The sequence below is a fragment of the Priapulus caudatus genome, unplaced genomic scaffold (genome assembly GCF_000485595.1).
Source record: "Priapulus caudatus unplaced genomic scaffold, Priapulus_caudatus-5.0.1 Scaffold3067, whole genome shotgun sequence".
NCBI lineage: Eukaryota > Metazoa > Priapulida > Priapulimorpha > Priapulimorphida > Priapulidae > Priapulus > Priapulus caudatus.
The window spans coordinates 1-18,540 of record NW_014580128.1 but is presented as its reverse complement, the minus strand read 5'-3'; the positions used below and the strand labels follow the sequence as shown (position 1 = coordinate 18,540).

General features: G+C 47.8%; 1 protein-coding gene across 1 annotated transcript in view; it reads right to left on the bottom strand.

Moving 5' to 3' along the window:
- LOC106819263 (muscle calcium channel subunit alpha-1-like) overlaps window positions 1–15,128 on the bottom strand; it is a gene marked incomplete at its 3' end in the record, with an annotated part of 17,003 nt that extends 1,875 nt beyond the window's left edge. Inside the window, 15 exon segments of the mRNA XM_014823909.1 lie at window positions 29–170; window positions 741–874; window positions 1,418–1,658; window positions 2,038–2,158; window positions 2,921–3,007; window positions 4,037–4,154; window positions 5,068–5,219; window positions 12,158–12,240; window positions 12,827–12,942; window positions 13,443–13,546; window positions 14,148–14,176; window positions 14,179–14,214; window positions 14,217–14,252; window positions 14,866–14,945; window positions 15,124–15,128. Coding sequence (XP_014679395.1) covers window positions 29–170; window positions 741–874; window positions 1,418–1,658; window positions 2,038–2,158; window positions 2,921–3,007; window positions 4,037–4,154; window positions 5,068–5,219; window positions 12,158–12,240; window positions 12,827–12,942; window positions 13,443–13,546; window positions 14,148–14,176; window positions 14,179–14,214; window positions 14,217–14,252; window positions 14,866–14,945; window positions 15,124–15,128 — 1,484 coding nt within the window.
- Between the last annotated feature and the right edge of the window lie 3,412 nt (window positions 15,129–18,540).

Sequence of the window (18,540 nt, the reverse complement as noted above, 5' to 3'; positions counted from 1 at the left end):
CTCGCACACACACCCTCTCTCCACTTACTTGTTAGTAGGGGAAAATACAAAAAGTGAGCTGGGTTGCGGGATGGGTTTCACTTTGTCAGCGATGTGTAGCTCTGACATGCGCCGCGGCCGCGCCGTCGACGCCGACGTCGTCGTGTCCTCCGCCACGCTCGTCTTCACGTCTGCTCGCCGCCAGGGGGCGCGGCGGGGGGAGGGAGAGCGAGAACAGACGAGATGTGTGAAGGGGGAGATGTGCGCGAGGGTCACGTGATGCCGCAGACGCTCGCATATGTCGTCTGTTGTTACGTCGGGGGTCGTTTTACACGTACGGATATGCAGCGGCGTTCACTTATTATACTAGTAGACTGCGAGCATAAATATAATCATCAACTTAACGTAGAAAATCTTGAACTTAATTTTATGTTGCCCCAATGTTATCATGTTAGTTGTTTTGCATAGTTGTTATAGTACATGTTTATATACAAAATACGGATATTATCACATCTAGCTATCGATTGGTTTAAACTGTCGCGCCAGTGGTGACACAATGTAACTGGGAAGAGAGGCTGTAGTAGGGGAAGCTAGTGTACGGAGGGAGAACTCAGCGCATGAAGGGAGAACCCAATGTGCGGAGAGGGAAGCCAGCGTGCCGTAGAAGGAAGCCAATGTGCGGGAGAAGGAAGCCAGCGTGCCGTAGAAGGAAGCCAATGTGCGGGAGAAGGAAGCCAGCGTGCCGTAGAAGGAAGCCTTACTCGTCTCTCTCGCGTGCATGTCGTCTGCGTCGTCGATGTCGTCATCCTCGCTGTCGTGGATGTGGACCTTCGTGTTGCTGCTCAGGCTGTCATCGGGTGACTCCGGCCGGTGAGCCTCGAACGTAGCAGCCGACCTGCAACAACCAACGCCATCTACCGGTCAGCAATGTCACTATCGTAGAGTATTACAATCATAGCGTAAAGGAATGATAATATATCGTAGAGGCATCATAGGATATTCTAGCGGAATAATAGAATAGCGTAGAGGAATAATAATATATTATCATGAGGGCTATTATAAAGAAATTATAGGTTATCATAGAGGAATGATAGGATATCGTAGGTGACTCATAAGATATTGTAAAGGAATCATAGGACATTGTAGAGGAATCTTAAGATGTTGCGGAGGAATCATAACATATCATAGAGGAATCAGGATATTATGGAGGTATCATAGGATATCCTGGAGGAAACAGGATATCATAGAGGAATGATAGGATATCAGAAAGGAAACAGGATATCATAGAGAAAGCATATCATAGGGATTATAATAAAGTAATATTATAATATATAATATATATATATATATATATATATATATATATATAGATATATTATAAGACTAATATATCGTGTGACATGACTGAGGGATCACGTCACACCGTATATAGACTGACCCCGTGTAGTTCTTGTGATTCGACATCGGCATCTCAGCCTCTGCGCCGCCGCCGCCGCTGCTGCCGCCGTCCGCCTGCTCCTCGGTAGGTGGCTCACCTGGCAGGGGCAGCGGCGACGCCTCCCTGCTCGTCACCTTCTTCTTCTCCTTCTCCTGCTCCTCCTGCTTCTCTATCGCCGTCAGACTCTCGGCGTCCGCGAGGTTGTCGACGGCGATGGCGAGAAACACGTTCAGCAAGATGTCTGCTCGCCGCAAGGTCGGGGTCAAAGGTCAAACGCGTGACGTCGCGATGACGCGTAAGGCGCGCGTAGTTACGCGTAGTTACGCGTAGTTTCTCTTACGTGTAGATGTGTACAAAGCTTTCTAGGTGTGCGGGGGTATAGCGTACATTTTGCCAAAATATCTTCTGAATATTAGTGGAAAATTGCCTGCTCTTTTACTTAACTAAAGAACTATTTTATCCTTTGGGAGCTTATTCCTTTAGAAATTGAACAAGACAGTGGAAAACAGAAGTAACATTAAACTTTGAAGTAAATTTAAGAACGCAAGTTAAAAAGCAAAAGTTAAAGTAAGTTTAAACAAGTTAAAGTAATTTCAACATGACTGCAGTGTTAAGGATACAGTTACCACAGATGAAGAGGATGATGAAGTAGAAACAGGTGAGTACGCCCTTAGAGCCAACACCGCCGAACGCCTGGATGCCATCATACATCACCGAGTTCCAATCCTCACCCGTTAATATCTGCAACGACCACCAACCCTCACCCGTTAATATCTGCAACGACCACCAACCCTCACCGCATTAATATCTGCAACGACCACCAACCCTCACCCGTTAATATCTGCAACGACCACCAACCCTCACCCGTTAATATCTGCAACGACCACCAACCCTCACCCATTAATATCTGCAACGGACCACCACCCTCACGCCAATTAATATCTGCAACGAACGCACCAACGCCTCAACCCATTAATATCTGCAACGACACCAACCCTACCCGTTAATATCTGCAACGACCACCAACCTCACTCCGCATTAATATCTGCAACGACCACCAACACCTCACCCATTAAATAATCTGCAACGACCACCAACCCTCACCCGTTAATATCTGCAACGACCACCAACCCTCACCCGTTAATATCTGCAACGACCACCAATCCTCACCCGTTAATATCTGCAACGACCACCAATCGCCTACCCGTTAATACTGCAACGACACCACCCTCACCCATTAATATCTGCAACGACACACGATGTGTTACATTGACACACGTGATCAGGTCACACGTTACCGTGACACACGTGATCAGGTCACACGTTACCGTGACACACGTGATCAGGTGCCATACTCACGTGTGAATAGAATAATTTCCTAATTCGTATTTCAATTATTTTATTTATTATCTCACTATAGATAAAGTTACTTTGTGTGAATCTTTTCGTTTTTGTCGTGATAAAGTTGGAGACAACTATAGCATCGGCGACTGTGTTACGAACCTGAAAGACTGTTAGCAGAGACTGCCAGAACGTGTCGAAGTTACTGCGCGGCTTGCCCTGCGGGAAGTTGAACTTGCCTCCAAACACCTGCAAAGATGGAGAGTCAGAAATGTGAACGGTCAGGGTGTGAACTTCGGGAAATACTCAGGGGGAAAACCAGAGAAGACATTTGAGAGTTAAAGTTCCCTGTGGATTTCTCACGAATTTTGTTTTGGATAGCTTCTGAATATTTTACAGATATTTTATATATCTTATGAATATCTTATATATCTTATGGATACCTTATATATCTTATATATCTTATGGATATCTTATATATCTTACGGATATCACACGGACATGATTTTGTATGATTCTTTTTCGATTACACTTTACATAAATTCCTATCAAGATTCCTTTCAAGACTAGAGGGTTCATAGATTCACAATGTCCCCCCACGTGATTCACTAAATGCTATTTGCTAACGCAATTACTCAAAATCGCAATTATTCTCAAATTTAACTCTTTGCCGTTTCCTGCGCGCGCAGCAACAAAACACGCGCAATTAATACAAATTATAAAAACCGCAACCGCAAAAAATACAAATTCCAAGAAGAGAGGAAATTTACAGTTACTCGCAATCGCATGTAACCTTGACAGGCAGTAGAGTTACAGTAAACAGGAAGACTGTGACCAGAAGCTGTAGCTAGTGATGGGAATCGATTGGAATTTCATCATCGATCATCGGTTGCACCCAACCGATCGATGATCGAAGATAATCGGTTGAATGTTATTGATCGCGCCTACCAGATATTAAAATATATCGTGTCTCGTATAATACAGTTTTTTTATAATACAATAGTCTAAAAGCTACGTAACAGTATTACACTTGCTTATGTTTAGTTTGGTTAGATTTAAGCTGTAAAGTAACCAAAAAACACTCAAATGAAATAAAGAGTCATTTCATCAATGTTTGGACATTTTATTGGAAAACATATTTTAAATAAAAAAATTTTTTTTTTTTTGGATAATGAATTATTTATTTTTATAAACGAGCGCTTAATTAGTCGGTGGCTGCAAACGACTAAATTTTTGATTATAATCGATCATCGGGACATGACTAGCTGTAGCTTTCACCTGCATGCCCAGCAGAGCAAAGATGAGGATGAAGAGGAAGAGCAGCAGCAGCAAACTGGCGATCGACCGTAGTGAGTTGAGCAAGGACGCCACCAGGTTGCGCAACGATGCCCAGTACCTGGAAACACAAGAGCAGTGCACTATGAGGACCTCTACAGAGGAGAAATAGAGGTTTTGTAAGACATCCAAGCAGACAGAGCAGCTCATATCTACATACATTAATTTAAAATCGTCGTTCTGTATAACCTTCAGCACACTAGACACTGAATAATTGTCTTATTTTAGGGTTACGCTTAGGGTTAGGTTTAGGGTTAGTGTTATATATACACATCGGATAGTGTATTTATATTAGCCCGTGGTTTGATGGCAATCCATATTTTAGTATTACCCACTTCTGGGACGCGAGCGTCTGCGCATGCGTAATAAAACAGTTTCCGTTGATGGCTACTTGCGAGTTAGCTTTCATTGTGCATCATCATGGTTAATAGGCCAAAAGCCGTGTAAATACGTAACAGTTAGAATAATGGTTAGGATCAGGGTAAGTCTGAAGGTTAGGGTAAGAGTTAGATTACAGGCTTAGCATTATAATTAGGGTTAGTTTATACTTATAGGGTTATTGTTAGAGTAAGGGTTAGGATCAGGGTTAGGGTTAGGGTTAGGGTTAGGGTTAGAGTTAGGGTTAGGGTTAGGGTTAGGGTTAGAGTTAGAGTTAGGGTTAGGGTTAGGGTTAGGGTTAGAGTTAGGGTTAGGGTTAGGGTTAGGTTATCAGGTTATTGTTAGAGTTAGGGTTTTGCCAATATGGATATGATTACTTAATTTGCACGTACGTGCGTTTTTTCCTATTTAACATTCATGAGCACGACCCACAAACCACGCCCTCCACGCGTGCACGAACCCCCCAAATCCGCACTCCCTGAACCGCTGCGTACAGGGTTCCGAACCTTCGACACACCCACACAACATCGCGACCTCTGACCTCACGACACGCCGCGTGACGTCACGACGGCCATGTTTGTCGACTCTGGCGCTACCTGGTGGCCTTGAAGACGCGCACGAGGCGCACGCAGCGCAGCACGCTAACCCCTAGAGGCGGCATGATGTTCGTCTTGTTGAGCGCCGTCTCCATGACGCTGCCGCAGACGACGAAGCAGTCGAACCGGTTAAACAGCGACACAAAGTAGCCCTGCGTAGTAATAATATCAGAAGTAATCTAATATATAAATATATATAATATATATATATACATAGATGGTGGCAACATACAACATAACACAGCAAATCGCGCCTCGCGTAGTAATATATAGAAGTATATATATAATATATATATATATATATATATATAAATGGTGCAACAATACTCAACATATATCACGGAATACCTGCGTAGTACATAATATAGAAGGCATATAATATATATATATATAATATATATATATATGGTGGCAACATACTAGCATATACCACACGAAGTAGCCCTGCGTAGTAATAACATAGAAGTATATATATATATATATATATATATAGATGGTGGCAACATACTACATATACCACACGAAGTAGCCCTGCGTAGTAATAACATAGAAGTATATATATATATATATATATATATATATATATATATATATATATAGATGGTGGCAACATACTACATATATGCACACGAAGTAGCCCTGCGTAGTAATAAATTTTATTAAGAAGCATATATATATATTATATACTAATTATATAGATGCGTGCACATACTACAGTATACCACACGAAGTAGCCCTGCGTAGTTAATAATATAAGAAGCATAGTATATATATATATATATATATATATATTATAGATGGTGCAATACTACATATACACACGAAGTAGCACTGGCGTAGTAAAATAATATAGAAGCATATATATATAGATAATATATATATATATATATAGATGGTGGCAAAACATCTACATATCCAGCACGAAGTATGCCCTGCGTAGTATATAATATAGAAGGCATATATATGATATATATATATATATATATAGATGGTGGCAAACATACCTACATATACGGTATGCACGACGAAGTAGCGCCTGCGTAGTATAATATGAGAAGCATATATATAATATATATATATATATATATATATATAGATGGTGCGCAGCATACTACATATAACCACACCGAAAAAGTAGCGCTCTGCCGTAAGATAATAATATAGAAGCATATATATATATATATATATATATATATATAGAATGGTGGCTTAACATGACTACATTATACCGACCACGAAGTAGCCACTGCGGTAGTAAGTAATATAAGAGCATATATATATATATATATATATATATATATATATACGATGGTGCAACATACTACATATAACGCAAACGAAGTAGCCGCTGCGTAGGTATAATCATATAAGAATCATATATATATATACATATATCTATAATATATATATATATATAGATGGTGGCAACATACTACATATATCACAGAAGTAGCCCTGCGTAGTAATAATATAGAAGTATATATATATATATATATAGTATATTATATATATATATATATATATAGTAGATGGTGGGCTAAACATATAGCTACATAATACACACGAAGTAGCCCTACGTGATAATGTATATTGTAAAAATATGCATGTATATATATATATGTATGTATTGTATGTATATTGTGATGTATAACGTATATATAGATGCTGCCAACATATTACACACACGACGCAGGTCAACACGAAGTAGCCCCGCGCAATGATATAGACGCTGGTAACACACAACAGGCACGACATGACACACAACAAAACATAACACAGGTCTAACGTGACGCACAGTAGCATATACTCGTGTTAACTACAAACTAACATCGTGATATTTCCATCCATCGAGTTGTTGTTGATTATTAAAACCTCGCAGAACCGATATTATGTTACAGTGTATTCGTTTTTTTCCCCTCCCTTCCTGGTTCCATTAGTGAAGCTTAGGGTCTCCGCACCTCTGCGTTGCTCAGGTTTCTATTGAGAGGCTTTGTCCAGCTAAAGGTCACTATTGCGTGGGTGAATGCTAGCTGTATGCAACATGCATGATATCCATCGGCTAATGCTCCATTAGGAGTGTTCCCAACTTTGATATCATTAATGATTAATTCATGCATGATATGCGATGTATCAGAAGAGGTGGTGTGTAATTATTAATCACACACGCGTACGTATAGACGCATAGATATGGGTGAAACCACACTCACCTCCTCCTCGTCCATTCTGCTTCTCCCCCTCCTCTCCCCTCCTCCCCGCCTCCTCCTGCCGCTCCTCCTGCTCCCCATGATGCATCAGGAGGTGGGTCATGTAATTAATCATCAAACACGCGTACAGTCACGTGTGAAGCCATGGCCCACACCGTCGCATGAGTCATCAGTAATGATGCACATGCACACATCTGCTATCTTTACCTTCCTCGGCAGCGACTGTGCTTGCCCTCTGCTGCTGCTTCCTCCTCCAGCTTTCTTTCTCGTCGCTCGACCTCTTGCACGCGCCCAACGTTACTTTCACTGCACGCCACGCCCCTTTATGAACTCATTTTCTGCGGCCTGATCCACTTCCTTTGCTCGCCCAGCTTCGATTCCCCTATCAACGCCGCTCCTGCGCTGCCCGCTTCACTACCTCCACCTCCTCCCCTCCCTCCTCATCCTCCTCCCCTCCCTCCCTCCTCCACCTCCAGCTTCCTCCCCTCCCGCTCCTCCTCAACCTCCTCCATCTTCCCTCCTCCACCTGCGCCTGCCCCTTCGCTGCGCTCCCGCATCCTCCTACTCCCCTCCCTGCCTGCCCTCAGGCTCGCTCCTCCACCTCGTGCCCGTCCGCTCCTCCTCCCATGCCCTCCACCCGCGGCCCCCGCCACCAGCCAACGCTTACGCTGGAAGCCATAAACTGTAATATCTTCACAAACATGCTCGGCAGTGGCCGGAGAAAAAGTATGACAACAAAAGCAAGTTCGTCACTTCTCTGGCAAAAAAGAAAAAAAAACGAGAAGAAATAACGTGATGAGAAGGATGATTGCCAGTCACACGCGTTTATTGAAGTCAGAGCCAGGGTGTTAACGTCAGGGAAAAAATCAGGTAGTCTTACCATCTGAGGCGAAGCGAGGATGCTGCGGGTGCAAAGCACGCCGACGGGGGAAAACGGGCGACGATTTATATTTTCATGCAGGGGTAAAACACTAATCTCTGCGTCTCTTCTCGTCTCTCTCCTCTCCTCTACTCTCTCTCTCTCTGCTGCTCGTATCGCAGTCATCTCTCCATTCTCCTTCTGCTGCATCTCTCTCTTCCCTCTCTCTCAACTCTTTGCTCTACTCTCTTCTCTCTTCGTTCTCTCTCTCCAATCTCTTCGTCTCTCGTCGTCTCTCTCTCCCTCTCTCCGTCTCTCATCTCTGCTCTCACACAACACTACTCTCGCGCTCTCTCCTCTCTCCTCTCTCTCCTAATCGTTGCCTCCAGCCCGCACTCGCCTCTCCGTGCGCTTACCTTGGAAGTGGTCTAGCATTTGGTTGATTATAGTGCTCGGTGGTGATCACGAGTGTGTTAAGGAACACAATAACTATCACAGTCCAGTAGAAGGCCTGGATTTGACGGCCGCGCCTGCACAGCCGTACTGCAGGCGCTTCGTTCACACGAAAGATGAGGCCGGTCGCAGGCTGCATCCCTAAACACGCACAGCAGATGGCGGCCACGTTACACACACGGTGAAATAATTGAAGGCGCTCATGCTTTACTAGGACGACGCGCAGAGCGCATGCGCACGTAGCACATGTACACACACGCCAGCGCGCGCGATGCACACGTACACACGTCCAAACGACGTACACACATGACACCACGTACACAACGGCACGCGCGCGCAATGCACACAGTACACACGTACACTACGTACACATGTACAACACGTACACACACGGTTCACACGCGCCGGAGCGCATCAGCACGTACACACGTACAGCACCGGTACACACGTACACACAACGGCACTGCAGGCGCGCATGCAGCACGTACACCACGTACACACGTATATAGCACCACCCGTACACACGTATACACGACGCACGCGCGCACATGCAACACGTAGCACACGTAGGCACACGTACAGCACAAGCACGTGCTCGCGCATGGCCACACGGTACACACGTAACACACGTACACACGTAGCACGACACGGGCCTCACCGCGCGCAACATGCTAAACGTAGCACACTACACACGTACACACACGCACCAGGCCGCACGGCATGCTACACGTACACAACGTACACACGTTTACACACGTACACACGTACACCGTACACGGACGTACACACGACGGCCGCCTGGACGTACAGCGCGCGCGCCATGCACGACGTAAGCAGCACGTACACAGCGTAAGACACAGCGCACAGCGCACAGCCAATGCACAGCTCACACGTACACATACGGACAGCAGTGCCACACGCACGTACACACACGCGAACGGCGTAACACACGTAGCACACGTACACACGCAGTACAGCACACGCACGCGCAAGCAGCATGCACACGTACACACGTAACACACGTACCAACACACGGACACACACACGCAGGCGCGGCGCCAGATGCAGCACGTACAACCACGTACAGCACGTAGCACACACCGCACGCGCGGCGCATGCACACGTACACACGTACAAACAACGTACACCACGTACACACACGCCTGCGCGCGCGATGGCACACGTACACAGAGCGTAGCACACGTACATCACGTACACACAGACAGGGCACATCGGCGAGCAGGCATGCACACGCTACAACGCGTACACACCATACACACGTACACACGGTATATCACACGCACGCGCGCACATGCACGACGTAGCACACGTACACCACGTAGGCAACACAGTACAAGACGTACACACACACACGTAGCAGCAGCGTACACACGTACACGACGTACACACGTACGGGGCACACAGTTCGCACAGCGCACGCATGCACGACGTACACACGTAACACCACGTATAAAACAAAGCACACGTACACACACGGCGCGCGCAGGCGATGCACGACGCCTGTACACACGTAACACACGTACACACGTACAACACACGCAAGGACCCACGGCGGCGCTATGCACACGTACACAACGTAACATCACGTACACAGCACGCACTGCGCACGCATGCACACCTGTAACACTGCACGTGCACACGTACACACGTACACACACGGACACCACACACACGTACACAGGCACAGCCCATCGCACCGCGTACACACGTAGCACACTTACAGCCGTACACGCGTTACACACCGTATCAGGCAGCCGCAACGCGCACGCGAATTGCAACACGTACCACGTACCCACTCACACGTACACACGTACAGCACATACACACAACGGCTGGCCCCGCCCCGCGGCGCAGCATGCAAGCACGTACAGCACGTACCACGACGTAACACGTACACACACGCACGCGCGGCGCAGATGCTAGCACGTACAAGCACGTAGCAACACGACACACCACGCACGCCGCAACGCATGCAACACGTACACACGTACACACGTAAACACCACGTACACACACGCGCGCGCGCAGGACATGCACCAGCGTACAGCGAACGTACCCACGTACACACACGCGGCACGGCAGCGCACGCATGCACACGTACACCACGTACTACAGCGTACAACGGTACACACGTACACGACCGTAAACCCCTGCACGCAACGCTGCACGCGCGCGCATGCACTATCCGTAAGCACACGTAGCACACGTAGCACGACGGTAGCACACGTACACACGTACACACACGCACGCGCGCGCATGCACACGTACACACGTACACACGTACACACGTACACACGTTAGTACACGTAGCACATACACACGTTCACACTACACACGTAGCACGACGTTACACACGTAAACACACGTTACAGCCACGTACAGCGACGTACACACGCACGATACGACACACACGCACTGCGCGCGCAGCATGGCACACGTATCACAGCGTAGCACGACGTAGCACACCACGCACGCGCGACGGCATGGCACACGTACACACTACACAACGTCACAGCAGTCACGCACGCACGCGCACGCAGATGCAGCAAGTAGCACACGTTCGTGCGACAGTACACAACGTAGCCGCACAACACGCGCGCGCGCCTGTCACACGTACACAGCGTACAACACGTACACACACACACGCTCTTGCTGCAGACGCGCGCATGCACACGTACACACGTACACACGTACACATACGGACACACACACACGTACACACGTACACACGTACACACACGGACACCCAACGCACGGCATGCACACCAGTACACTGAGCCACACACACGTAAACAACAGCACCCACGCGTACATACGTACACACGGTACACACGTACACACGTAGCCAGCAGCACAGCCATGCACGCGCGCGGCATGCCACACGGTTACACACGTACACCCCGTACACACGTACTACACACGCCGACACTAGCACGCGTACCCGCACTCGCGCAGCACACACACATACACACACACACACACGACACCCCACACACACCCGCGATGCTAGCACACATTCTTACAATATATTGCATTATTACACATTATTACACAGTTCTAAGAACTGACCCCCCCACACACGTATACACACATTATTACACATTATTACATATTACACACAGTTCTAAGAACTGACCCCCCCCCCCACGACGTATACACGCATTATTATACATTATTACACATTATTACGCAGATATTAACGCCCACACACATACACACAATCTCCTCCCTCTCCGTCTTCTCTGGCTTCTCCCCTCTTCGCCGCTCCCTTCCTCCGCGGCATCTCCCTCCTCACGGGCTCCTGTGCATCCACCGCGTTATCTGTATGTTCTCGGCTGACCCGACCTCCTCCCCTTTCTCGATCTCCAGCCGTCCCCCTTCTCCCCTCTCTCTCCCTTGCCCCCTCTCTCTCCCTCTCCCCCTGCTCTCGCTTGCTCTCCTCCCGCCTTCTCCCTTCTCGCCTTCTGCCCTCCTCACCTCCTGTGCATGCCACACGCGGTTATCTGTATGTATCTTTCTCGGCTGACCCCGACGGCGCTCGCTCGCGCATTGCTCGATTCTCCACCTCTAGCGCCGCCGCCTTCGCCTTCGCCACCGACTCGCCATTACTGTCGGCGTCCGGCTCCTCTATGTCTTCTGCAAAGATGTCGGCTTGTTTATAGATGGCACCACTTGACAGTGTCGAGACAAACTACGACTACGCAGATAGAAAGGGTAGATGGCGCTGGGGTAGATCGCACTGGGGTAGATGGCGCTGGGGTAGATTGCACTGGGGTAGATTGCACTAGGGTAGATTGCACTGGGGTAGAGGGCATTGGTGTAGATTGCACTAGGGTAGAGGGCGTTGGGGTAGATTGCACTAGGGTAGATTGCACTGGGGTAGATTGCACTAGGGTAGAGACTAAGATTGCACTGAAGGTCAGGATTGGCACTGGGGTAGATTGCACTGTGATAGAGGGCACTGGGGTAGAGCATGCTAGTGATGGTGGATGGTACTAGGGTGGGGGCGCTGGGGTAGAGTGCACTGGGGTAGAGCATGCTAGTGATGGTGGATGGTACTAGGGTGGGGGCGCTGGGGTAGAGTGCAGTGGGGTAGGGGGCGCTGGGGTAGAGGGCAGTGGGGTAGGGGGCGCTAGGGTAGAAGGCAGTGGGGTAGGGGGCGCTAGAGTACAAGGTGGCAGGATAGAGGGCGCTGGGATACAGGAGCGGAGCGCGCTCTCACCGGCTTGCGTGATCCAGTCGAGGTAGCCGCGGAGATCCTCCTCAATCTGCTGTTTCTCTCTCAGCTTCTGGAAGTCCCCTCTCGCTTTGGCTTTCTCTCGCTCTTTAGAAAATTCACTGCCCCAAAAAAAAACACGCGGCCGTTAAAACAAAGCGTCGATATTGCGCGTCGAAAAACCAACGAGCACGCAAAAACAAGCGAGCGTTCCCGGCGGGATCGGCTCGGCGCGCGGCGCGCGTCGAATCAGGATAGATTGCCCTGCGGAATCTAAAAGCGAACTCGGCTTATTGGCTTAGAGTCGAACTAATGTCATCAAAATCTAAAATTCTAAATATTTGCCTAGACGCATGATCCCTGCCGTCCGATGGCAGTCATTAGAAATTAGATAAAAATTCGTAATACAAATAAAAATGTCAAACGTTATCAGATGTCAAACATTGTCCGATTCCAGTCATTTGGAACGAGATAAACATAATTCGTAATACAAATGAAAATGTAAACGTTGTCATATTATATAAAACCTTATCCGATCACACTCATTTTTGGAATTAGATAAAAAAAAATTCGCAGAACAAATGTAAAACGTTGTCGGATGCAAATGAGGAGTTTTACTCACCCGCTAAGTACACCGAGAACCAAGTTGAGTACAAAAAATGAGCCAATGATGATCAAACTTATAAAATATATCCACGGCCACTCTGTGGCCACTGCATCATTGATCTGTAAAGGCAAAGTGAAGTGGGATGTGGCGCACAGACGTTATAAATACATAGTGTCAGCCCAGCCCACCGGACCCCTCACTGTACTGTGTCTCATATCACCACAGCCACACAGCCACAGCCACACAGCCACACAGCCACACAGCCACAGCCACGCTAGTAACTTTACGATGTTAAGGGGAGTTATGCTGATCACGTATTACAAATTCCACACACACACACATGCGCGCGCGCACGCACGGACGCACGCACGCGCACAACCACACACACACGCGCACACACACACACGCACGCGTACAACCACGCACGCACGCACGCACACACACGCGCGCGCGCACACACACACGCACGCACGCACGCACACACACACACACACTCACACACACACACCAAAAACCCCACCCCCCCACACGCGCACCACACACACACACTCACCACACACACACGCCTACTACACACACACTGCACACACACACACACACACACACCGACAAACACACACGCAGCCAGCACACCACACACCACACTGCACACACACACCACCCACACACACACACAAGCAATAGTATATAATATTATACCACGATGCTTTACATTATTACCAACACTTCTGTCCAGCCCTCCATCGTACACACACTGGGACCGCACGCATGGCCAGACCAAAGTTATAAAGTTCGTGATACCATGGTTCGGGCCGTCCCACGGACCTGCATGTGCGATGAGAAGAGAGTATGAGATAGATAGATAGATAGATAGAGTATAGATAGATAGATATGAGAGATGGCTGTATAGATAGATAGATAGATAGATAGTAGATAGATTAGATAGCATAAAATAGATATAGAGAAAAAAGAGAGTGAGAGAGAGAGAGAGAGAGAGGGAGACGGGAGAGAGAGAGAGAGCATGTGTGTGCTGTGCGGAGGTGGAAGGTGAGGAGCAGTAGGAGAGAGAGAAAGAGATTAGAGAGAGAGAAAGCAGAGAGAGAGAGAAAGAACGGAGAGAGTGAGAGGAGAGAGAGAGGAGTGAGAGAAGAAAGAGAGAAGAAGAGAGAGAGACGAGAGATGAGAGGAGAGAAAGAGCGAGAAGAGAAGCGAGATGGGGGGATGTGGAGAGCGAGCAAATAATGTTTATACAATGCAATATGCAATGCTACTATCGCAATATTCACTGAATATACAATAAGCACGAACAATTCCACAAGGCTGCTATAGCCAGCTACACAACCTCACTAGCCACCCCATTTACAGTGCCATCTAGTGACAGCACATCGAAGCTAACACGCGTCAGACATGTTGACGCATGACGGGTGGCGCCACCTACCTGTGCAATTCAAGTTCAAACTGCTCATCAACTGCGCGTCGCGGCCCCGCATGGCCTCGGGGTGCGCGACGCCCTCTCTCCTGCAAATAGACACACCGATCGCTCAGCAGAGGTCAACATGAGGTCGCGCACCGACCTGGTGGCCCAGCAGTAAAACTAATCGCACTGACGTACTTAACGTGACGTCACGCACCGACCCTGGTGGTCAGCAGCGGAACTAATCGTGCTGATGTACTTGACATGATGTCACGCACTGACCCCATGTTAACTCTTCAATGTTAACTCACCCTACGACGATAATATTCGCCCTCTCTCTCGCTTTCCTCTCTCCTGTCGCTCTCCTCTCCCCCCTCTCTCTTCTCTCTCTCCTCTCTGCTCTTCTCGTCTCTCTCTTCGTCTCTCTCGTCCCCTCTCCGCCCTCGCTTCTCTCTCCCTCGCCTCTCTCCTCTCTCTCTCTCTCTTGTGCATCTCCCCTGAGAAGAGTTCTAGCACTCTCCCCCCCCCCTCACTCCCTCCCCTCTCTCCTCTCTCCATCTCTCTATCTCTCTCATTCTCCCTCCCCTCTCCCCCCTTCTCTCACCTTCCCCCTCTCTCCCGCTTCTCTCTTGACCTGCGTCATGTCAACGCAATGTCTTGTGCATTCCGAGAGAGTTCTAGCCTCCCCTCTTCTCTCATTTCTCCCTCTCTCTCTCTCTCCCCCGCTCTCCCCCTTCTCTCACCCCCCTCTCCCTCTCCCTCTGCTCTTACCTGACGATCATTGGCAAAGCAAGGTCTTGTGCAGCTGCCTGAGAAGACGTTCTCTCTCTCCATCTCTCTATCTCTGCTCACTCTCCTCCCCTCTCTCTCCCTCGCTCTCTCCCTCTCCCTTCTCTCTCTCTCTTACCTGACGTCATGTCAAAGCAGTCTTGTGCATCTCCCCTGAGAAGAGTTCTCTCTCTCCATCTCTCTATCTGCTTCACTCTCCACTCCCCTCTCCCTTCTCTCACCTCCCTCTCTCTCTCCCCTCTCTCTGTTTACTGACGTCATGTCAGCAAGTCTTGTGCATCCACCCCCCTGAGAGAGTTCTAGCACCAATGATGCTATATGCATGATGACGAAGCAGGAGGAGCGCTATGTGAAGTAAAGGCACCATTGCTCGTAATATTGAGTTCAACACTACTTGAAGACCTAGACGAGAGCGAGAGAAAGAGCTGAATTAGGCAATTTATTTATAATATATATAAAATATAATATAATACATTACGTAACAATAATAATCAAAGGACAACAATATCAACCACAATATATGATAAGTAATATGTATTATATATAAGCTATAAAGACAAGCAGAAGAAGCAACCGAAGAAGATGGAGAGAAGACGAAGAAGCAACAAGAAAAAGAACGAAAAGGGAGAGGAAGAGAAGACGAAAGAAGATGAGAGAGGGAAGACAGAGACGAAGAAGAACAGAAGAGAGCATGAAGCGAAGGAGGACCAGAAGACAGGAGCAGAGACAGACCGAGTAAGCGCACCGCCCTTGCTTCGTACTACCGTAGTTTGCCAACAGTACTTGAGCACCTAGACGGCGAGAGCAGAATACGACTACACTCATAATAAGAGGAAGAAGGAGAAAAATAATGAATCTCATGCTGATTACTGAGATAAGAATAATAATATTTTATTTTGATTATTATTATTTTATTAGTGGGCATTCGAGCAACTAATATAAAAAGCAACACAACAAACAAAATAAGAATAACGATAATGAACCCAATAATACATATAATATTCTCCGCAATGTCATAGCATGCTGCATTTGAACTGCTGTTCAAAAGTGCCTTTGCGATATAGAGCAGCGTTCACGGAGCGAAACGAAAAGCCGCGCTCGAAAGCACGAAATCCGTGTCACATGGCTTCCGGCCCAAAATGCGTTCCCGGAAAACGTTTCTCGCTACGAACAAACGCACCGGTGTTAAATTTCGACCGGTCGTCTTTTCGCACAGCGTTGCGCTGCGCAAATTTTGCAAACGGCAGTTCGATGCGTTATGACTAACCAGGCACTTACTTTAACAATGACCTTTTTTTTTTTTAAGGGTTAAGGGTTTAAGCGGTTTAAGGTTACGGTTTCGGGTTTAGGTTACGCGTTAAGCGATTAGGGTGTTTTTTTTAAAGTGCCTAGTAAGTGCAATAAATCCTAAGTGCCTAGTAGTCATAGTCATACTCGCGCTCACTGCCGGCGTGCGAATTTTTGCGTATGCAAACGCGCACCGGCCCATACGGCGGTCAGCGATCGCCACGTGTCGCGGCAGCGTTTACAACCACGACTCTAACACCAACCCATGTATAAATGTGTATAGGCCTCGTTCGACACGAGCCTCGCGAATTTCATGCAATCCGGTACGTTTGCGAAAATAGCCGAAATCTGAAACAGCCCTCCGCGCGGCGAGGCGTTCCACAAACGCTGCTTCGTCGGCTCCGACCGTAAACGGTATGCGAAGCTGCTTGTACAACAAGGCCGCGCCCCCACCCGGCCGCTTCTTACACGAACAATGCGCGATGACCGCGAACTGGACACGCGCGCTGCACCGCGGAATGTAAGGTGTCGCGCGCGGCCTGCAACTCGGCTCCTCGCGCCCAATCGGTTTCCAATCACCACCAATTGTTTGATTGGCACCGATCACCCGACACTCACCCACTACAATCGTCTCACAACACTGACACGCGCCGCCCTCAACTCGCTTTATCGCTGGTCCAAAATCGCTTCAATCGTTCTGTCAACTCGGCTGTGCGGTGTGCGGCGGCCCGGTTTCGCTACGAACGCAATCCGCGACCCGCGTACAACCAACCATGCAAAATGCCGCGCCTAACATTGCCAATGACATACGTAGAACACTGCGTCGCGCGCTCGCAAGTATCAAACTGTTTCTGGCCCTGTCGAAAGCGCGGAACCGTCGTATCATGCGCAGGCTCCAGCACTAACGTCAACTCTGTTCGCGTTACCACGAGAACTGCGCGGTCCCCAAGAAGGCTCCGCGTAATTTCTCACAAAGCCACGCATATTCGGGGTCTGCGGACAGCGCGTCCTTTCGCGCAATCCCGAATCTTTTCGTCCCGTATTCTTGCGGCCGCGGCCATTTTGCTCGTTGTGACGCTGAATACCGGAATTTCTTGCTACGTGTCAAAACGCGGCTCAATATCTAATGTTATAAACCGAAGTTGCTGTGCCAATTGCTCGTTTAAATTCGCACATTGTCTCGCTTGAATTGTTCGCTTGGACGCACTGTTTTTTTTTCACTCGCAAGANGAAGAAAGAAGAAAGAAGAAATAATAATAACAACTGATGATGATAATAATAATAATAATAATAATAATAATTATTATTATTATTATTCGAAATAATAATAAGAAGAAACAACAACAACAATAATAATAATAACGATAATAACAATAATAATTAATAATTCATCAATGTTCATAGCACATGCTGCATTTGAATGTGTTCAAAAGTGCCTTGCGATATAAGCTGCGTTCACACGGAGCGAAACGACCGGGTCGAAAACGATCCGTGTCAAATGCGTCCCGGGCCAAGCGTTCACACGGACGTTTCTCGCTACGAAAACGACCCGTGTTATTTCGACCCAGGTCGTTTTCGCACAGAGTTGGTGCGAAATTTTTCAACCGGCAGTTAGATGCGATA